Below are 21,858 nucleotides of genomic sequence, written 5' to 3' on the forward strand. Positions count from 1 at the left end.
AGCTCGTGAAGGGTCTACAAAACACCCCGTGAGGAGCGGCTGGTGGAGCTGCAGGCGATGAGCCCGGAGGAGGCTGGGGCAGGAGGGGTTGGTCTCTTCTGCGGGGCCTGCAGTGACAGAACAAGGGGAAACGGCCCAGCTGAGACAGGGGAGATGCAGATCAGATGTTAAAAAAAGAAAAAAAAAATCAGGGCGGTCAGGCATTGGGACAGGTGTTGGAGACACCATCCCCGGAGGTGTTTGGGAGGCGGCTGGAGCAGTGGCGCTGCTGGGCGCACGGCCGGCCTGGATGATCCTGGAGTTCGCTTCCAGCCCCGCCGATTCCAGCAGCCCCTGACCCTGAGGGGGGCCGGGGGCCAAACCCGCCCTCACCCAAAATGGCGGCGGGCGCTTCGCGGCTGAGGGCGCTGCGGCCGCCGGGCGACAGGGGGCGCGCGAGGCGAGCCGGGCGGGCGGAAGGACAGACGGACGGACGGACAGATGGACGGACAGACAGACGGAGCGGCCGGCGGGGCCCAGCGGGGACAGGTGAACGGGGACGGGGACGGGGACAGGCGGGCCGGGGCCGGGCCCTGGCAGCCCCGCTGGGGACGCCGTGCCGCTGCCGCCCCCCGGCCGGGTGTGACCCGCGGGTAGCGGGGCTGCAGCTCCTGGGCAAAGCGCCCGAGGGGCGGCTCTGGCCGTGCTGTGCCCGCGTTACCCGCTGTTCCCGGGGAGCCTGGGTGTTAAAATCGCGCTCTGCCCGGTGCCCAGGGTCGGAGCGGCCTTCCCACGGAGGCTGCGGATCGCGCACCTGCCGGGCGGGCTCCGGGAGCTGTCACGCTGGGAGAGCTCTGCCTTGGGGAGCAAAGCCCCCGGCACCGCTGAGAGCACTTCCAGCAGGCTCTGCTGGGCGGGAGGTGGCGGCCAGGGCGCCTGGAAAGCCGGGAGCTGCCTCTCCCTGAGCTGTGGAGCGCCGGGGCTCGGCGTGTTCCAGGTGAATGAATGCCCTGTGTGCGGCCGTCAGGCACTCCGCAAGGAAAATGCGTGGAAATTCCATCTCTTTCTGGAAGCAAATCTACGTTGTCCTTACCTGCCAATCCCTCTGGCTTTCCCTGCCGGGCTCCTCTCTATCCCTGGGTGTTGTGTGTGTTACGTCTGACGTTCATGTTTACAATGTGTTGAAAAAAAGATAAAAAAGGGTTAATGCTCTTAACTCATAGCTGCGTGAGTAGGGGTTTGTTTTGGCTCTGGAGAGCCTCACCTGGGCATAGACCTTTGCAGATGCTTTTGCCAGCTGGAGTTTCAATAGCCATAAAAAAATCTGGAAAGCTCGGTTGCCACAGGCTGCTCTGCGTGTGATCTTGAGAGGAGGCTCCCTGGAGAGGGAGGGTGCTGTTGTACAGTACAGCGGATCTCAGGTGGATCACAGGCATGAGGATTACTCTGGTGTTACAATATTCGGCACGAGAAGGATGTGGAACTGTTGGAGCAAGTCCAGAGGAGGACATGAGGTTGATAAGGGGGACTGGGGCATCTCCCTGTGGCTGGTAGAGTTGGGGTTGTTCTGCCTGGAGAAAGTTGAATGGAAATCTCATAGCAGCCTTCCAGTGTCTGAAAGGGGCTATGGGGAAGCTGGAGAGGGACTCTTCAGCAGGAAATGTGACAGGACAAGGGGGGAGTGGCTGCAAATTGAACCTGGGGAAAATTAGGTGAGGTGTGTGGAAGGAATTCTTCCCTGTGAGGGTGGTGAGACCTTGGCACAGGGTGTCCATAGGAGCTGTGGCTGCCCCTGGATCCCTGGAAGTGTTCAGGGCCAGGTTGGACAAGGCTTGGAGCAGCCTGGGATAGTGGAAGGTGTCCCTGCCCATGGCAGGAGAGTGGAATGAGATGAGCTTTAAAAGTTCCTTCCAGCGCAGACCATTCTATGATTCTGTTCCTGAACTGTGTGTGTCTCTGAAGCCAAACATGTCCATGTCTCTTTGGAGGAAACTGGGACATCAGGTCAGCCCAGATACTTTCAGGTGTCCTCAGTGAGAAATCATCGAGGTAGAACAACTGAATGAGGCACAGCTGGGAAGAGCAGAATGCAGAGATATGCACCGGCTATGCCCAGGAGCAGCAGCTGGTGCCTTGTACACAGGTGAGGAGGGATAACCTGGGGCAGCCAAGGCAGAGCTCCCAGGTTCTGGCTGGAGAGGAGAATATTCTGTCTGAGGGCAGCATGAATGCTTTTGTGCCAGGGAGGCTACAAAAAAAAAATCCAGTGTGCTGTTGCTGCATTGTTTCCTTTTCACCTCTCAGCCCCCTCTGTGTAGTGCTGGGAAGCTGCAGTTCAGATTTCCGTAACTTTCCCTTTATGTCTTAAAGGTCCCCTTAGAGGAATCAGTGCTGAAAAGGTGCAGATCCATGCCTGACACCAGAGGGGAGAGAATGAGGAAGCTGCAAGTTCAGTAGTTAGCTCAGTTTAGATTTTAGGTGGATCAGGATACAGAAGCTCAAGTAAAATTCCATCTTCCCCCACCCGCCCCCATCTCAGGGTGCAGAGATTGTTGTACCCTCTGGAGGGTTAAAGGAGACAGGAAACTGTAACAGACCAGCTCTCTTTCCAAAGGCCCTGAGCACTCCTGACCTCCGGCCTTGTGGAGACCTAACTGGAGACACAGGTGAGGGCCCAGAGCAGCAGCTTTGGTGGAATAGCTCTGCTGGGGAGCTGGGAGACTCCTGTGTTGTTGTGTTCCTGAAGCCTCAGGTCGTGGCTGGAAACAACCAGAGTTTTCCAGTTGCCAAAAAAAATTAAAAAAAGCTTGGGGGCGGGCAATTTCCCCCCACTTTTCCTGAAAACTGAGGGTTTGCTCTCTCCCTCTGATTCCTGATGAAGGTTTGCTGACTTCTGTGTGCAGACAGGTTCAGGTCTCGCCCGGGGCCTGTGATCACAAGCCTGATGACAGAGCATGTGCTGGGTCAGTGTTTTCCAAAAGAGCCTCTGCAATCAGTGTGTTTGTTTTACTGGTTTTGTGTGTGAGGAAACAGCACAAAAATCGGTGTCAGCCTCTTCCCGACAGGCTGTGGGAGGAAGGAAGGACTGGCAGGCAGAAAGAATATTTGTCACATGGAGAGAAGGTAATCAGGGGGGAAAACATGCTGCTGGAGGAGGGTACCTGGCTGTAGGTAACCTCCTGAAATCCATCTGTAATCCTTCCTCCTTCACTGAATTCTTTCCTGGCTTGGAGAATTGAGGTGTTTTTAAGAAGGCCAGAGGCTCCTTGTGGAGTGGCAGTCACACTTCCTAACTGCTGTCTGTTCTTAATGTCAGTCAGACCCTTGGAGTAGGTGTCTGTGTGGCTGGGGGTGTTGGTGGATCCTGCTTTGGGTTGGTCTCAGCTTGGCAGCCGGGTCAGGGATCAGCTGTGGGTGCTGCACTGAGGCAGAGCTGGTGCTGATGCTGACACAGGTGCCAGTGTAGTCCAAGCTCCACCATGAGAGCTGCTGATCCAAACCCTTTTGTGGACGCTGGGTTTCCAAAGTAAACTTTGGGGATTTTATTCTTGTCCTTAAACTCAAGGAAAGGATACTGACAGGAGGAGATTCTTCATGGCTGTTCTGTGCTTTGCAGAAAATGCTCTGAACGTGAGCTGGACAGCACGTGCTGGAATTAAATCTCTCCAAAGAAAATCCTCCTTCAGCCAGAGCCTGTTTGTGGTGAGAAGGGGACCTCTGCAAGGGATGGGCTCGGAGAGCAGTGCTTTGAAGAGCTACACCCTGGAGGAGGCGCCCTTCACGCTGCCCACCGGCCACACCCTCTACCCGGCTGTGCTCCAGGATGGCAAACTCGCCTCTGTGTTCGTGTACAAGCGGGAGAACGAGGAGAAGGTCAATAAAGCTGCCAAGGTACTGCACTGTGCCTGCAACACCCTCCGCAGCTGTCCCTCCTTTTGTTGGCAGGATGAGAATCAGTTAACAGGGGCCAAACCCTTGGGAGTGAGGGCAGGAGAAAAGGTGGAAGCCAGTCTGGCCACGGGGCAGAAGGGGGTTGGCAGCTGCAGAGTCCGTTGCGTGCTGCAGTGCCTGCCTCCTCCTGAAAGTGCAAGTCAGGGTCTTTCTTGGGTGAATCCCACCCAAAATACCATATTTATTATGAGTAAGACTCTATTCTGTGCAAGATTTTCTCCATCCAGTGCCAGCAGGGAGATTACAGGACAGATGGAGAGACAAGAACATGCAGTGAAAGAACAAGAGGAAATGGCTTCAAACTGAGGAAGAGTAGGTTTAGATTGGATATTGGGAAGAAATTCTTCTCTGTGATGGTGGTCTTCTGATCTTCTCTGGCACAGGTTGCCCAGAGAAGCTGTGGCAGCCCCTGGATCCCTGGAAGTGTCAAGGAAAGGCTGAGCAGGGCTTGGAGCAACCTGGCATAGTGGAAGGTGTCCCTGCCCATGGGAGGGTGATGGAACAAGATGGTCTTTAAGGTCCTTCCAACCCAGACCGTTTTATGGTTCTGTTTCAATGTATTATAAAGAGTTCTGCAGTCTGAGTGAGGAAGTTTGCTGGGTGCTTGGTGAGGAGCAGGGATGTGCTGTCTGAATTCCATGAGAAGACATGGCTAAGGAGGCAGGACTAAGCTCTGCTCTGGAGGAGATGCCTCAGAGGAGGTCTAACAAACATCTTTGTTTCTGGAAGCACCTGAAAACCTTGCGCCACCCTTGCCTTCTGCGCTTCCTCTCCTGCACTGTGGAAGCAAACGGGATCCACCTGGTTACAGAGAGGGTGAAGCCCTTGGAGATCGTCCTGGAGACGCTCTCTGCTGCAGAAATCTGTGCAGGGATCTACGATGTGTTGCTGGCACTCATCTTCCTGCATGACAGGGTAGGTACCCCTGCAGCATCATCAGGCTCTGGTGGGAGATGGAGGAAATGTGACAGGAGAGTGTTGTACCTGGGCCTGTCTGGGTGACTCATTGCTGACTGCTCCCAAAAATACAGATGTGTGCCGCACAGTTCTTGTACTTGACTGAAACTGCTAAACTCATCTGCTTTGGAGGAGGAAGGGTAATTGAAAATGTTGTGGAAATGAGGGAACAAGCAGTTTGCAGTTCATAAATCTGCTTGTAGTACTTCTTGCTTTAGGGAAATGGGATTGCTCGGCCTTGGTGTTTGTTTACAGCTGTTGCCCCATGCCAGAGATTGGTGTCACTGCTGCCCTGTCTGGGCACTGTGTGTTTGCCCAGGACTGCAAGTAAATCCCAGCTCAGACTGTAGCTCTGGGGTTTTGTGTTCACAGCTGGAGAACTTTCCTGGATTTACAGTTGCATTGCAGGGGCTGTGACAATTAAGGCTTTGTCTGCTCTAAAACCCTGGCCCTTCTGCCTGGCACCTGCTGGTCACCTACAAAATCCCAGAGGAACTGTGTGCTTTTTTGGCAGTTTTCCCTCAGCCCCCTGCAGCACCTAATTAGTGCTGATTAAGATTTTACATCTTCATCCACCCCCCAAGTCAGTTGCCCTTCTTCTGGTTTTTATGTTTTAGGGAAACCTAACGCATAACAATGTCTGTTTGTCATCCGTGTTTGTGAGTGATGATGGGCACTGGAAGCTGGGAGGAATGGAAACAGTCTGTAAATTCAGTGAAGCCACCCCAGAGGTAAGAGCCAACATGCCAAGTGTACCCTAGATGCCCAGGGGAGGGTTCCTGGCCTGTGGAATCTGGCCATCTATGGATGTGAAGGCCTAAGTCCTTCCACTTAGCTGGATTTTCTATTAAATGTGTTGGCTCACTTCCAGCTCTGTCTGGAATCTTTGCTCTAAGGACACCATAACTATAAACTAAAATGTCCACACAAATTAATTTTCCATTAGCCAAAATGCAGCTACTTTGCTAAGGAACACTGCTGGCTGGAGAATGAGAAATCTTTGCCCTTCTGGACTGCTACAAAAACTTTAAAAAGAGCAGGAAGATTCAGGTTGAAACGAGTCATTAAGGAAAAGAATTTAAATGCCTTCTTAGCTTGTGCTGGTGGCATTTTCACTGCTTGGCAGCAGAAAGAACAATTCCTGTTTTGATTTCTGCTGCCTGCTGTGCAGAGTTATTGCAGCAGCAGGCACAGCCTGTCCTGGGTGCCAGCAGAAGGGGCAGGGGCACGGTTGCTGCCATCCCCCAGCCCTGGCCCATGGGCACAGCCTGCTCTGCTGCTTGGCACTGGGGGCACATCGAGGCAGCTGATGGCCCCCTCTTGTCCTTGCAGTTCCTCTGGCACGTGAAGTCGGTGCGAGACCAGTCGTGCATCCCCTGCGAGGAGATGGTGAGTGACAGCTCAGGGAGATTCCTGCTGGCAGCCAAGAAAAAACGTCATGGGCAGGAAATATTTCTGTGTTCATGTTGTATTTATTTCCTCGTGCCTAAATGGCATGGAAGTGGCTCTTGGATAATATCTGAGGTTTCCTCTGTTCCTTTTGTCCCTCCTCTGTCCCATCCCTGGTTTGGGAATGATGTTGGCCACAGGTAATACTGTTTTTCAAACACTTTGTGTTGCTTCTAAATCACCAAAGTTTTGCAAAAACCACAGGGTTGTTGCTGAGATTGCCCAGATCACTGTGGTCCCATGGTTGTGTAACTCCCACCACAGCCTTTTCTGTACCTGTTAGTCACTTCCTAGCTGCTTAGAATCCTTGGAGCTGCTTGTGCTGAAGGAGCACGCTTCTGCTCTCTAATTATTGCCTGTTTCCATAGAAATGCTGAAAGCTGTTGACTGCCTGCATTCATTGGGGAGTTGTTGCATCATCACGGAGTCACTCCTTTGGGTTATAAATTCCCTGGTGGAGGCTTTTTTAGCATAATATTCTACTTGTGGAGTACACAGTGGAGCTTTGGTGCTATAAAAAGAACTGGAGAGTGTATGTGGTGGGGAGTGGGAATAAAGACTTTCAGAAAACACCATGTATTTAATAAGCTCCTGCTTTGCTGTTTTTTTGGGTTTTTTTGTTGTTGTTTTCAGTCTGCAGACTTCAAAATCCTGCCCAGCAGCTACGGGCATGCGAGGGACGCCTACGCATTTGGGACGACAGTTGAGAATCTCCTGACAGTCCTCAATGATCAGGGTGAGAATGACACTGGTTTGTTTTGCTGGTGACAGGCCCTGTGGTTCATTCCTCGTGTGGTTGAGCATTTCACCTTTCGCTGTGGCTGGCAGGAGTGCTGTGGGCTCAGTGGCCAGTGTTTTTCCTTGTTTGCAGACCTTGGCTTCTCCTGTGTTCCCCTTTTCCAGATGTGGCTGGAGGTCACCAGCCCGTGTGACACGAGCACTCCCAAACCTGCTCTGGTCCTACTAAGGGTTGTGGATGTGGCACGTGGGTCTTGGGCGGGGGCTGTCACTTCCAGCAGAAAGGCAGCAGGAAGTTTCTTGGGAGAACAGTAGCATTCCTTAGAGGCCCAGTAGCCAGGCAGGTTAGGAAGAGAAATGGAAATGCTATTTTACCCTTCCTTTTGTACTTTTGCTATCAGTTAGAGCTAAAAGTAATTTTTGTGGGGGGTGGAGGACTTCTGAATGTATCTTGTTCAGTGCAGAGAGAGAAATCTAACTGTAGGTGCTCTGGATTTCAGTTTCAGCAGATATTCTCTCCAGCTTTCAGCAAACCTTGCACTGTACACTGCTGAATCCAGACCCAAAGTGTCGCCCACCACTGTCCAGCTTACTGTCTCACGAGTTCTTCAGGTAAGGACAGGAGTATCAGGCCTCTCTTGGTCTTGATACTGCTTATTTCTGTCTTGCACAGCATTGGTTTCGTGAAAGTGGGATGAGAGTGCAGACTTAATTCCTGCATCTTGCAGGGATCTTTGACAAAGAGGCTCCTTAAATTAAGGAGTTACCAGCCCTCCCAAAGAGGTGCTGAGCAGCAGCCTTCAGGTGTCACCTCCTTGCTGGCACTCTTGATCCACCAGCATTTGACTTGGGCCCCTCTGTCTCAAGGAGTGGTGGGAGGTTGCAGACTCTTCACTGTGGGTGGTTTAAGCATTAATAAGGATTGCAGTTGATAGCTTTTCGTTTTGTGCTTAGGAATGATTTTCTGGAAGTTGTGAATTTTCTGAAGACCTTAACACTAAAGTCTGAGGAGGAGAAAACTGAATTTTTCAAGTAAGTGTAGGAACTGTAATGTGGAAGCTTCTTATTTCAGAATGATAAAGCATTCTGCAAATGGATTGTGGGGGGACCTGGGAAGGCTCCTGGCCAGAGGTATTTCCTCAGGCGGCAGATTTGGTGGCTTTTGCAGAACACTGTTCACTCTGTAACACTTTGGGTACTCCAGCCAGAGTCCTATCAGAAGAGGAAACTCTTCACCTCTTGTTTCCCAATGCCTTGTGGCTGGTTTGGTGTTTGGAAGAAGCAGTCCCTGCTGGACTCTGTATCATCCTGATGCTCCCCAGCCTCCAGAGTGATGCAGCTGCCAATCAGTCTGCAATAAGGTGTGCTGGGTGGACGAATCCTGTGGTGCCAAGAGTAAAGGTGCTTCCTGTAATGGATATCTTGGCTGCAGTAGGGGAACATCTGGCAGAAAATCCCACTGTTGTGGTCCCCAAGAACTTTTCTGTCAGGGAATCTTCTGTATAATTATGGCATTATCTAGGCCTGAAAAGGGGAGAAGCTTAATTTTTCCATGTGAAAGAGCCTTGGTGTTCTCACAGACCTGTATTTCTGCCTATTTTATACATCAGTTATTTTTTATTAGTTTGAGGCGTAAGTGGAGGAAGTAAGAGGAGAATGGGGACCCTTAGCAGGAACATTCAAAGTGGTTCCCACTATCTCTGTGTCAGCAGCATTTAGTGAGGGAGGGGATGAACATTTTGCTTAAAGACAGAGGAGTGCCTTTTATCAGGAAGAGGGGTTTTCACAGCATGTGCACCCTTCTGTTGAGCTCCTCCAAGCATAGAGAAAAAGCAGTAACTGATAATTAATATTTTAAAAATTAAAATCTGACCCACAAGAGCAGTTGCACAAAATTAAACTCTGATAAACTCAGTCAGTACTCTGATGGCCTCATTAGATGGAAGCGGTTTCAAAATCGGATTCCCTTTGTGCAAGGCTAACTTCCCTTGTGTGGTAGGTAGAACAGCCTTTTCCAAAGCAGCAGAATTGTTGTGATGGACAACACGGGGTGTGGAGTGAGAGGAAAACTCTCTGCTGCAGTTTTGACTGTAGCTCTTCATGGGAGATGCCACCTCTGAGGCAGTTTGATGCACCAGCAGCTTCCTGTGCCAGCTGCTTGTGCCAGCCCATGATCTGGGTGTGGGGTTTTACAGGATGTGGTTCTGGCTCCTGGTTTGTGCTGTCTTTGCCTCAGGCAGCGGGAGCAGAGGCTTCTCTCTGTAGGGCAGAATGCAGACAGAGAGGCTGCAATGGGACATTGGCTCTGGAAGAGTCAGACACAAAAAGGGGAAAATTATGTTAAGGGAGACAGGCATAAATGCATGGAAGGCTGCCTTGATACTAATTGCTGTCTCCTGGAATGCAGATTCCTGCTGGACAGGGTGGCTGGCTTGTCAGAGGAGCTGATAGCATCACGGCTGGTGCCTCTCCTACTCAATCAGCTCGTGTTCGCAGAACCTGTAGCTGTCAAGAGTTTTCTTCCTCATCTGCTGGGCCCAAAGAAAGGTGACCTTTAAATACTTCCTCATCACAATTATTCCTGACAGGTTTGGAATGAGCTCAGAGCCGTTGTTTCACTGAATCAAGGGAATAGTGCTGTTTCCCTAAGCAGAACAAATGTTGTAACAGACACAAATGGAAAGGACAGGTATCTGTGCTTCCTCCTTTGCACTGCTCTGCTGATGCTGGAAGGGGAGTTAGGAATGATCCTGGTGTCACCACTCCGTAGCTTCTGGGTGAGCTGTCTCTCATGGGTGAAGCGGCCTTTTCCTATCCTCACCTCTGTTCCCCTAGAGCCAAGTGGGGAGAGCCAGACCAGCTGCCTGCTGTCGCCAGCCCTGTTCCAGGCCCACGTGATCCCTGTGCTGCTGAAGCTGTTTGAGGTGCACGAGGAGCACGTGCGGATGGTGCTGCTGTCTCACATCCACGCCTACGCGGAGCTGTTCTCCCGGGAGGAGCTGAAGAACATCATCCTGCCACAGGTGAAGGACAGCAGAGCAGTGCTGGTATATCCTGGAATATGGGATTTCACAGAATCACTAAATGGTTTGGGTTGGAAGGGACTTGAAGGACCATCTAATCTATCTAGCCCCCTGCCACGGGCAGGGACAACTTCCACTAGAGCAGGTTGCTCAGAGCCCCATTCACCCTCTGGGATCAGCCACCCTATTTAACTGGCAGCACAAAGGAGAAGGCTGATTTTATGCTATGAAACAACATCCAGTCTCTGCTGAGAGCTGTAGGGGATTAGAAATGAGACGTGCTGCAAAAGTAACACCTGAAAAGGAAAGCAGTGCAGAAGCAGTTTTCTGCTGTGCTAACATCAATGTGTTGTGGGTGCAGGTGTTGCTGGGCCTGCGGGATACCAGTGACTCCATCGTGGCAATAACCCTGCACAGCCTGGCTGTCCTTGTCTCCCTGCTTGGGCCTGAGGTGGTTGTAGGTGGAGAAAGAACAAAGATCTTCAAAAGCTCTGCACCAAGTTTCATGAAAACTGCTGATCTCTCCCCAGAAGGTAAAAGATAAGTGTTCTTGGGATGCTTGCCTGTTCTGTCCAAGCAGCCTAGGCAGAATTCTTTGCATTATTAATCTGTTCCTGGTGACAGGTTAATTGAAAAAAAAAAAAGTTAATGTGCAGCCAAACTTGGATTTTAAGTTAGGTGCTATTTGCAGATACAGAATTGATATCAGACGAAGAGTTATATACAAGTATTTTAAATGTACCAAACATTGGGAAAAAGTGAAACCTCTTCTTCATTTAAGAATCCCTGGAAGTAAAGGAGATGTGTGTGTGTGTGTCTTTTGTGGAATATATTGCCTTTCTAAAGGATTTATATAGGCAGTTATTTAATATTCCCTCTGTCCTTCCTGTTCTTAAAACCAGTAAATCTCATGTTCTTCCCCCAATTTCTATTCATAGATTGGAAAAGGAATACGAACTTCCCTATTTTATCAGCTCTCTGGAGGCTTTCCAGCTAATGCAAGTGAAGACAGTAGCCCCTGCACCTGCTAGATAACTTGGAACCAAGTGTGCTAAGGGAAGGCTTCTCTGGATATTGAAACTAAGAATGTTTATAATGAGGGAAAAGTCAGCATCTGTGCAACTTTAGACATAGAGATGTCAAATGAAATACATGACAGAGATCAGTTTAAGTGCTTGCTTCCTTTTTATGTGTGTACTGGCAGCTACCACCCTCCATTAAAATCTGTGGATGCAATAACTGCATTAGTTTCTTTACACTGTTTATTTTAATAGACTGTAGTAAATAAATCACTTTGGGTTGAAGGCTGAAACCAGGTTTATTTTTTCAGAATATGCTTTAAATTAGATCTGATTTAACTACTGATAAACAACACAAACCCCACCTTTGTCCTCAACAGTGAGTGACAGTCTGCAAAAAGCAACACAAGAGGCTGAGCACGTGAGGCTTAACAAACTGTTTGCTCCAGCCCGTCAAAGGATGTGCCCTTTGTGAAGGGTGCTGGGGGAGGTGGTGGGTTCTGTGTGTCCCTTGCAGTCCTTTCCTGTGGGACACGTGTGGTCCCCAGCCCAGGCAGGCACAGCTGGCTGGGAACACACGTGAGCCATGTGGGAGGAAGTGCAGCACTGGCCCACATTGTGCCACTGAAGTGGTGGCAACAGGGTCCCAAACAGCTGAGGCTGATGTTGGCAAACCATCACCAGTACCGATCATACCCTGCAGCTCCCAAATATGAACTGCAACCAAGTTCATTTGGTGCTTGCCAAGCTGTCATCATTGGGCTGGGGGAATGCACCTGCCTTGGGCAGCTCCAAAGCACGGCCTTGACTGCCCACCAGTCCACCCACCTCACCTTGACTGCCCACCACCCACCTCACCTCAGGCTGGGATGTGAGGGCAGCTGGCAGTCAGCCTTCAGAGTAGAGACTCTCATTCCAGGAAGCTGCTGTGCCCATGCCCAGGCACAGAAAGGAGTTTGCATAGTGTCATGAGTTTGCTTATGCTTGGAATTGTTGTGAGTGCAGTGCTTTTGTATAAGGCAGGTACCAGGGGATTTGTGATGCAGTTGGGATTTTGGATCCAGCCAGGCAGCAAACAGCATTTTTAAAGCATCTGCTCTGATCCTAATCAGTTTATTAATTGTGTGTTTCTTGAAAGAACATGTCAGCAAAAGCTGACCATGTACAGTTGCCATAACTTTGTACTGGCAAGAGCTGCAGACAGCAGGAACAGAGGAGTGTTGTGTTATATATGGATCAGGAGGTGCAGCTGTTGGATTGCTGTGCCAAACTTTAGTGTTGTTCAGAAAGAACATTCCAGTGCTGCAGGCAGTTCAGCTCAAACTGACAGTACACCTTGTGGACTTGTGTCCTTTCTTTCCCTTTATCCTGGCAGGTTCCCCCAGTCACAGTGTGAGCAATCAGAGAAACCAAACCTCTTGGCCCCCGAAGAGCAGTCCCAGCTCATTCCCCAACTCTGCAAATGCACCTGGCAAGAAGCTTCCTCTGCAACAGGACAATCCCCTGCCTTCAAAGACAGGTAAAACGTACCCTAGTGCTTCCTTTCAGAAATCAAGTGTTCACCAGTGCAGTGATGCTTGAAAATACCTGCCTTTTCCCCCCATGTGCTGATCTGAAAGATTCATTGCACCCAAGGAAGGCAACAGTGAAGGAAAGGGAGTGTGATCCTTAACATTCTAGGGACCAGCTCTTTGAGAAGCTGACATACACAGACTGGGAGCCTGGACTTGAATTTGTTTTCTTATGGCCGATTCTGTGCTGTGCTTTCACCCCTCTCCCAACTCAGCAGATACTCTGGATTTACAGGTCAGCTCATTCTGACAGTCAAAGCTGATTCTGTTTCCTTCATGGCCTTTTCTCAGTCACCTGTTGCTCATCAGCAATCAGCTTGTGTTGCCCCAGGGCTCTGAGGTGAATTCCCTCCTTTGCGAGCAAGAAGGTGTCCCTGCTTTCTAATCCAAGAGGAGCTTTCTTTCCAATCAGTTACTGGCTTGTTCCCAGGCCAGGTGGTGCCTGTAACGTCAAGAAGTTTTAGACACAACTCCATCTCTGCCTGCACCTGCTCTCTTTAAATGGGTATGTAACACCTTTGTCTTCCACAGGTGAACATGGCACTCAACCCCCCCTGAACAGAATTCCTGGAAGCATTAATACACTGGGGAACAGCAGGAGCTCTAAGACTACCTCGGAAAAGCCAGCAGAAGAGTGGCCAGACTGGAGTGAGCCAGAGGAGATGGACACTGAGAAAACTGTGAACATTCAAATTCAGCCCCGGGAGCTGTGGAGCAGCGCGGGACCTTATGTTGCAGATCATGGTGTAGATGAGAAGCCTTGGGATGACTTTGAACCCAGGAGCCCCAGTCCTAAACTGTCCTCAGGAAACTGCCCCACTGTGACACAGGCTGATGCAGCTGAAAGGCCGAGGCCTGTGCCAGGTACCCATCAACTGAGCAAAGAATTCAAAAGCCTCAGACTTAGTCCCCCCACAAAGTCTTGCCGTGGGAACAGCTGGAGCAAAGACAAGTGGGACCATGAGGAACAACTGGGAGAAACTGTGTTGCCAAAATCCTTTCAGGAAAGGCTGAAGTCTTCATCAGAGTCTGGCCTGGGAGAAGAATTCACAATCAAAGTGAAGAAGAAACCTGTGCAAGACCCTGAGCTGGACTGGTTTGCTGACATGATCCCAGACATTAAACCTTCTTCTGCCCTCTTGATTTTACCTGAGGCAAGGACAGAAGCAGTGGTTCCCACTCACTTGGGTGGGGTGTCCAGCAGAGAAGGTCCCTCCCAGACTGTGCTGTTTTCATCCAAATTTGCAGCTGCTGATGTGATTGAGGTAAGAGGCTCGAGGTTTAGGTGGCTGCAGCCCTGAGACACTCCCCAGCACACAGCATCTTAGCAGGAACCAGGTACTGCAGCATGCAGCAAAGAAAGCTCTGTTGGGGAACAGGGAGTGGACTCCATTTGTACACTACTAGAAGTACTAAGATTTAGCTCCAGCTTTTACTCTGTGCTGCTGTATCCTGGATGAAGGAATCCTGTGATTTATTAAGGAGGGTTTTGGTTTGTCGGACAGGTAAAACAAGGCTGGACTGACATGGTCTGTGCATAAACAGAAGGGGCTCTCAGGCACAGAGAATGCTCAGGACTGAAGTGTTTTTCCTGACTCTTCCAGCGAAACTAATAGCATTGTAAATTAAGGTCTAGGAAATGTGAACCTCTGGATTAGAGAGTAAAACTTTTTGGGTGTGTTGTTTTCATGAAAGAATAGCTGAAACATTTCTCTATTTCAGAGAGTTAGGTGAGGGTCATAAAACTGGGGTTTCTTTAAGCAGATAAATCCCTGTAGCCCAACCACAAAGACTCCAAAGACCATTGCTGTTTCCTGGGAGGGGAGGCAGCATTCCCACTTGAACATGTAACTCCGTTAGGAAACAGGTGTTGACTTCAAGTTGTTTTGCTCATACAGCCTCAAGAGAGCTACCCCAGGAATAGCAGGGAGCAGAGGAGAGGAGCCTGGGCTGTAAACTGAAGTTTTTTATTACATTTGAAAGTGGCACAGTGTAGTGGGACTGTCATGACTGCCATCCCATTTCAGGGGAGGCAGTCTGTGCTGTGTCAGTGGGAGATCAAACTTAAGAAAAAAGCTCTTTCATGGGGGAAAAAAATCATCTATTGTATGGCAGCCTTTTTAAATGGAAAAGTAGGTTTGGTACAAACAGTAAAAAAAAGTTAGACTCCTTGTTAAGTCTGCTTTTGTCTTTAAGGTGATTGCTCCTGTAGTTCGAAGTTCTTTAGGACCGTAAGGTGCAAATACTGACACTTCTTTTTTGGATTTTTGGCATTGTGGATGGATGGTCTGCTATCCCAAGCCACACAGGCTCCTCCCTGGCTCCTGGAGCTGTGCTAAACACACCAGTGAATTCCACATATCTTAATCTTGGTAATTTTGTTATTCTAGGCTGAAGCTACAGGCTGGGGTGAAGAAGAGGAGTTGAACTGGGAAGATGATACAAACTGGTAACAGTTCTGAATGAGACCAAGGCAATTCACGGTGTGTTGGATCCTGTAACAGGAGTTGCTGCTTCCCCAGTACAATGGATAAAGTACCTCAGCACTGCTTTTGCCACAAGGCAGGCACTTGCTGCACAGCCACGAGATTCCCTGGGGCCTGAGCTCTTGCCAGGAATGCTCCTTCCCAGTCTGTGCCAAAAGCTGCAGGGGTGAGCCTGCACTAGAGCAATAGGCCCAGGTGTGGTGCTGCCACTGCTCCCAGAGACAGGACAGCATGATGGAGGTGATGGTGCTCATGTGCAACTGGAGGCCAAGAGTGGTGTAGGAGATTGATCCAGAACTCACCTCTGACCTAAAAAACTGCTGACAATAAATGAAAGTCACACTGAGTTTCTTGGTTAATGTGCCTTTTTCTTTTATGTTTTTGTTTTGTTTTTTTTTCTTTCACAGTAAAATAAAGCCCTTAGAAATGTCTCTTTTTAACTTTCCAGCTAAGAGATTATTTTAAGATGAATGTACAGTTTATTCAACTTAGTTATTTCTGTTTGTATAGCTCTGTCAATGGATGGCACAAGAGGTGGTAGGAACCATAAAGTGAATGACCACAAACTGCTTAAGCACCTTGTTCTTTCTGCTCTTAAATGTGACCAATAAAGATTATTTTTAGAGGATCACCCTAGTGTGTAGTGGAACCAGCAGCAGAGGTATGTTCAGAGAAGAGTAAAGAGCCATTAATTGTTATTCCTGAGTATATTTTAAAATAAAAACGCCTACTGCCTGGGCACCTGCATGTGACAGGAACAAGATCAGTGCTACTTTTACAGCAGACTCAAACCTCTCAGTAGTCAGAATAAACATTTCATGATGTTGTATCTCCACACAGTAGAAGAACAAGCACTATACAAACTCACAGCTCTGATGTCCAATAGTGTCCACTCCAGTCCATCAGGCTATGCAGGAGAGGCTGGCACTGCACCCCTCAGTCCATTCTGGCACACAAACCGTGACCCAGCAGCGCTGCAGAGCATTGCCCCACGTCACAGCTTTTTCATCTGCAGCACTCCTGGCACAAAGGCACCTCTTCCTCCCAGCAGGGAGCTGAGCTGGGTCATTGTCCCCAAGCCCTGTGGAGCACCTACCTCAAGTTGTCCCTGAGGGTGGCTACGGCTGTGTGCAGAGCCTCCAGCTTCACTGCAAGCCAGCCTGGGGGAGACCCTTTCTGCAGCAGCAGCTTCACAGCCTCCACTGCTCCCTCCATCGTGCCTACGGCCACCTTGTACTGCTCCTCAGAGGGGGGGCAACAGGCTCTTTTGGCCACAGGCTGCAGATTTAAGTAAACATGAAACAGAAATTTAGTACTGCACTTGAGGGATCAGTCATCATCCAAATGCGGGAAACCCCTTAGGTGGAACAGAGCTGCAAGAGTCCCTTGTCCTGTGAGGGTTCTTGCTGCCTGGTAGGCACTAGAGAGCATTAGGATATCATACTAAGGGCCAGGAGGTGCATGTGACCTTTTCTTAGAACATGGAGGGCAGCTCATCCTTTTCAGAGACTCCCCAGAACTGACAGAAATTAACAGTTTAAAGAAGCACACATACCTCTCCTGTTGACTCCAATTCTTCATCCACTTTCAAAACCTGTGCACTCCAGGTAATCCTTTCTTGCTTCAGGCGTTCTGTTCGTGCTTCTCTTGTCTCTTCCACCTGCCTTGTCTAGGGAGAAAGCCCCAGGAGAGGTAACTAAACCCAGGCAGCATTACCAACCTTCATAGGCTCAATTTATAGACCAGAACAAAAGGGAGAGAGGGAAGGATTTTAATGTGAAGTTCAAAGAATATTATTTCTCACACACTCTTCTGACCAAAGATTGAGGTTATCGACAACTTTGGGTTAGTATCACTGGCAGCTATCAGCTCTTTTGTACATTATCTACTTGCCAAAAAGCTGCTCAGCCAGAGCACCTTGCCTCAGGTTACAGCTGCCCCCTCCTTCCCAGTTCTGCTGTTCCACAGCAACAGCTACCTGCTCCTAAGAGGATTCCTTCTAATATGCCAAAGGCACTGAGATGTTCTGATATTGGGATGCACTGATACACGTTCATACATGTTCATTTAGATTTCAGAAACTGGTCCAAGAGAACTGGGGAAGGAAATCAAACCAAATTATCAAATCCTGTCTTTTTAATAGGCAACTTCTTTCAAAAACAACAGTGCAATTTAATAAGTATTTTTGTTTTAGGATGATAAATGCTTTGCTTTTAAGTTGAAAGTACTGGAGGATCAGTGTGCATAGGAATGAAAATTGCTAATTCTGTTGATCAAGCAGAAAAGTTCAACCAGACAATTTATTTTTTATTTAACAGTCATGCAGACAATGCAAGTGTAGACCCACGCTGTGTATTGCTGATTGCAGATGTACAGCGTCAACTAAGATAGCAGTAAAATGGTTAAACAATATGCATACCTTAGCCAGAAAATTAACAACTTTGTTCTTAGCTTCTTCAGAATTAAGGCACCGAGGAACAACATCTTCATGTCTTGTTTCCTGTCAAAAATGTTACTGGTTGTTCAGTGCATTCATACTAACAAGGGAACAAAGTAGAAGTTTCTATGACAGTCCCTGCCCTCTTGCAGCCAATCTAAACAACCAGTGCCTGATCTTCACTTCCAGCTCCTGAAATCTCTCCCAACTGCACCAGCCCTCAGCAATTTGAATGTGCAGTAGCTGTAACTCATACCCAGATTGTGCAGTGAGGAGCAGCAAACATTTGAGACAGAAGAATTTGTGTACAACATTAAGTTAACAGAACCAAATGCCTGCACCCAGAGTTGTGCTCTGCTCACCTCTGCAAAATGTGTGAATGCCTCCAGTGCATGCTGGTGAATCAGCCAGGTGTGGTCAGCAAGCAGAGAGGCAAACAGACAGGACAGCTGGGGCACAACCTGCCTCTGCAACGGGAACAAACAGCCATCAGGTCCCAGGAATTAGCTGTGCATCTCTCACCATCATGATTTATTATTAAAGAATCACTCTAAGACTGAAGGACAGGTTTGGGAAATGTGAGAGTGCTACTGCCCTATCTGGCTACAGAACACTGTCAGGGAGGTGACATTCTATTCTCACTCTTGTTCCTTCTCACCAGTGAGAAAGGACTGACATCTGTACCGCCAAGCATCTTGCATGCACTCAGCACATCTTGACAAAAAATAAACCTGCTGCAGGCCATTAATCCAAGACAACTGTCCTGGCATTCCTGCGTGTAGCTAATGAACAGACCCTTTAACTGTATATTTAAATAAAAATCTTTTATCAAAAGACAAGGCACTTTCATTAAGGCCACGATTCCATTTACCTGTGCTTCTGGTGGAATAAACACCTTTCCCATGGAAGACAGAAAATCCACCATTGCTAGACGGACATGATCGGGGGGATGCAGCTGGAGCAGGGATGACTGCAGTGCAAATACCTGCAGGAGACACAAAGCCCCATCAGACAGACTGCAGGTGAAAACTGAGCAGGCTCAGCTTTAAATCCAAACACATGGAGTTTAGAAACCTGAAGAAGGCATGCTGCACCTCCAATAAAAATGGCCAAGATAAAGGTGCAGGGTCCATTTTCGAAAGAAATGAGTGTGCTATCTCTATAGCACTTCCACATATCTCAGTTATCTAACAGAGGAAAGGGATTCTCAAAAGCAGTGCTAACCAAAATGCCACGAGCTTGGTTTAAAGACCACAAAAGTAATCAAGGAAGATTATTTTCTTGTTAAGAGAAGGCCAGACCATGAAATAACTCATTTGAGATTTTAACAAATCACAAAGAACTTGGTTTTCATGTAGTAAATTATTCATCAGGTGATGTTGGGGGTTTTAGGATTTTTTTTTTTTAACCTGCATCATCAGTTGAGCATCTAATGCTTGGATGAAATATTCCAAAAGGTGAAGTAGCAAACACAGTGTCTTCTGGAGACATGGCTCATCTGAGACCTTGAAGAGAGCACAAGGTATCAGTAACACTGCATTTCAGCTCATGGAATAACTGCTTAGGAGAGAATGTCACGTTATAGTAGCATTCCAAAATTGTTAGCCTGACTTCACATATGCAAAACACTGCATTGTAAGCAGCAAAGAAAACATTAAAATAATCATATCAGTATTTCCAGGTAGTCATATTTTATGAGACCATTTTCTTTGATTCTTTTGAAGAACATTTCTTAACCCTCCTCTCCTTCCACTACTCATTAAAATAAGCACCTAAAGGTTATCTGAACTGTTTCTCTTTTCAGCTGCCAAAATGCCATCACAGAATGGCTTAGGTTGGAAAAGACCCCTGAGGGGGCACACTGTTGGCTCTTCACTCCCACTCTTCAGCTTTCTTCTTTAATCTGGAGCACGAAAACCCTGACAATCCTTTTTTTTTCCCCCTTTTATGAAGCTGCAGCCATGAACAGGTACATGGTCACAAGGACAATGCATGCCTGCCTGACCCCCTTGGGAGGAGGGTGGTTGGCCCTGTGTGTCTCAATGTGCTGGGCTGTGCTCTACTCAAATCATCCTGAGTTTTGTTCACGTTCTAATGAATATTTAAAATACACCAATTTTGTAACTGGTATCAAGCAAAATCAGGTATTTTCAGGCTTCAACTTGAGCAAGTCTGAATGTGACACTGAGTAAAAGATGGATTAACAAGGAATCATATCTGTAACATTCAGGAAGTCCAAACTCAAGCTTCCCAGGGGTTGCCTGCCCCACAGATAAACCAGCTGCAAGCAGATGGGCAGCACTGGTGCACTGTGCTTTACTGAAACAGTCCAATCCAAGTAAAGCAAATGACTAACAACATGAGGAAACAGCACCAGCCTCTCCAAGACATGCTTTCACCACTGGAGCAGCAAACTCCCATACCTGCTTAGTCTGGAGAAAAGACCAGAACTGACTGAGCACTCCCAAAACAGATGTCTTAAGTTCTGCCTCCAGAGTGGCATCAGCAGAACTGCAGGCAGCCAGCAGGACAGAAAGGGCAGTGTTCTAGGAGGAAAAAAATAGGTAAGACCAACCAAAACACACTTCATGTAAACCTAACCAAAATCCCAGGCTCACAAGAAATACCTAAAATGATACAAGGTGGCAAGAAGCTCAATGCACAGAACAGCTAATCCAGCAGGAGAGACAGACAACAAAGACTCCAGAGCAGGGAAAGCATCCATTACTCTTGTGAGTTTTATCACACACTGCAGGTCATTTGCTACACTGGCAGGAGAAGTCTCTGGCTCTTCACATGCCCTCATTAAGGAGACCAGTGAGCGTCTTTCGGATTTGATGCTGCATAAAACCAGCCAGGACTTTAAAACTGAAGAGGAACTGTATGCTAAGATACAGTATACATCAGAAATTCTGAAGAAAAATACATCTGCTCAGCCAGAGAGCAAACAACAATTAGAGTAACTAGTGAATCAAAGAACCTCCACTAGCAGAGTAGAGGTCCTAAGGTGCTGCATGCTGCAAGAAAACATTATAGAGTTCTTGCTTATGCATATGCCAGCTAGGCAACAGACTGAATAACAGAACTGAGGTGACAGCAACAGAATCCTTGCAGTTTGAAAAATTCGAGTTGATTCGTTTTTCCAAAGAGAAGCAGATCTCCTTACCACAGGTGGGAGCCCTCCCAGGGCACGGCTGCTGTTCAGCCACTGCTGGCACTGCATGAGCCCTGCTGAGCACAGCTGAGATGCCACTTGTGCCCTAAGGTCAGGATTCAGAGCTCTGAGGGACACGTGCTGCCACACAGCCAAGTTCTCCATCTCTTCAGGAGGAAACTTATGAGCAAATTCTACCTGGAAATAAAAGGTAATAGCAACTAAACAGAGCAGAAAACCATCTGATAGCCCAAAAGATGAGAATCCAAAATGCGCTGCTGGTTTGTTCCAGATTTATTACGTGTAAAAACCTGTGCAAAGTATTTCAATAAAATCCATCTTTTTATATGAAAATCGCATGAAAACTGCCACCTCCCTTGTCACATACAGGACATCAGAATGATTAAGGAACTTATTCTTTCAGCTGCTAGAAGCAATGGCCCTAGTGAATAGAAGAGAGTGCTTTAGTCCATCCAGGGTACACAGAGAGGCACTGACAGGACAGGACACTCCTCTTGACACCTGATGTCACAAGAACACTCACATCAGTCACAGATGTAATGACAGGACACAGTTTCAGCAAATCTGGGGAGATGTGTTGTTTTCATACTTTGTCAAAAACAAAAAAGACTTCATTGCTACCCAGGTAAGACTCTTAAAAAGGTCAATGTGCTTTTTTGCTTGTTTTAAAGAGCACATCTGCACAAAGTAAGATCCACAATAAGTAATAACTTAATGACTAAGCAATAACAAGTACAATAACAAGTGCAGCAAGTGAGCACTCAACAATTTGTCACTTCTCCAGAAACTGAAAGGGAATACTTGAACACAGGCCACTGATTCAAATCTCTTCTACCCTTCTACAGCAGATGCTGGTGCTGTACTTGCCTGATGCTCTGGAGCCATCAGGAACAACATTCGCCTCAGCAGCACAGCCAGGGCAGAGACCTGGCAGCAGTCACTGGGCCAAGCCTTCACCTGCATTAGGATAAAAAAAGTAATGCACCTCATTACACCGAGGGAAAAATCATCACTGAGCAAACAAATTCTATACAGGATGTTCTGAGAGCTGCTATGTGGGACCACAGCAGTAA

At 48.1% G+C, this 21,858-nt stretch overlaps 2 protein-coding genes across 2 annotated transcripts in view; one reads left to right on the forward strand and one right to left on the reverse strand.

Annotated features, from left to right (window-relative positions):
- Positions 1-20: 20 nt before the first annotated feature.
- On the forward strand, positions 21-16,251 carry SCYL3 (SCY1 like pseudokinase 3). Its single transcript, XM_062496987.1, has 14 exons — positions 21-528; positions 3,596-3,870; positions 4,660-4,845; positions 5,505-5,618; positions 6,220-6,276; positions 6,970-7,072; positions 7,575-7,686; positions 8,029-8,106; positions 9,482-9,621; positions 9,910-10,097; positions 10,459-10,630; positions 12,492-12,635; positions 13,219-13,952; positions 15,078-16,251. The coding sequence occupies exons 1-14, from the start codon at positions 378-380 to the stop codon at positions 15,138-15,140; spliced, it is 2,517 nt and encodes an 838-aa protein (XP_062352971.1). The 5' UTR covers positions 21-377; the 3' UTR covers positions 15,141-16,251.
- FIRRM (FIGNL1 interacting regulator of recombination and mitosis) overlaps positions 10,046-21,858 on the reverse strand; it is a 20,901-nt gene continuing 9,088 nt past the window's right edge. The window contains exons 14-23 of the mRNA XM_062496988.1: positions 21,653-21,742; positions 20,777-20,962; positions 20,034-20,156; positions 19,020-19,115; positions 18,482-18,595; positions 17,973-18,077; positions 17,593-17,673; positions 16,729-16,842; positions 16,270-16,451; positions 10,046-10,073 (exon numbers count right to left, since the gene is read on the reverse strand). Of these exons, the coding sequence (XP_062352972.1) occupies positions 10,046-10,073; positions 16,270-16,451; positions 16,729-16,842; positions 17,593-17,673; positions 17,973-18,077; positions 18,482-18,595; positions 19,020-19,115; positions 20,034-20,156; positions 20,777-20,962; positions 21,653-21,742 (1,119 nt within the window). The remainder of the gene's footprint in view (positions 10,074-16,269; positions 16,452-16,728; positions 16,843-17,592; positions 17,674-17,972; positions 18,078-18,481; positions 18,596-19,019; positions 19,116-20,033; positions 20,157-20,776; positions 20,963-21,652; positions 21,743-21,858) is intronic.

The sequence above is a fragment of the Cinclus cinclus genome, chromosome 8 (genome assembly GCF_963662255.1).
Source record: "Cinclus cinclus chromosome 8, bCinCin1.1, whole genome shotgun sequence".
Taxonomy (NCBI): Eukaryota; Metazoa; Chordata; class Aves; order Passeriformes; family Cinclidae; genus Cinclus; species Cinclus cinclus.

Excerpts from the sequence above, each read along its gene's own strand:
- SCYL3 (XM_062496987.1), top strand. The coding sequence starts at position 378 with ATGGCGGCGGGCGCTTCGCGGCTGAGGGCGCTGCGGCCGCCGGGCGAC. Across the intron at positions 10,631-12,491 it reads TGCTGATCTCTCCCCAGAAG|GTTCCCCCAGTCACAGTGTG; the intron begins GTAAAAGATAAG and ends TTATCCTGGCAG. Across the intron at positions 13,953-15,077 it reads CAGCTGCTGATGTGATTGAG|GCTGAAGCTACAGGCTGGGG; the intron begins GTAAGAGGCTCG and ends TTGTTATTCTAG.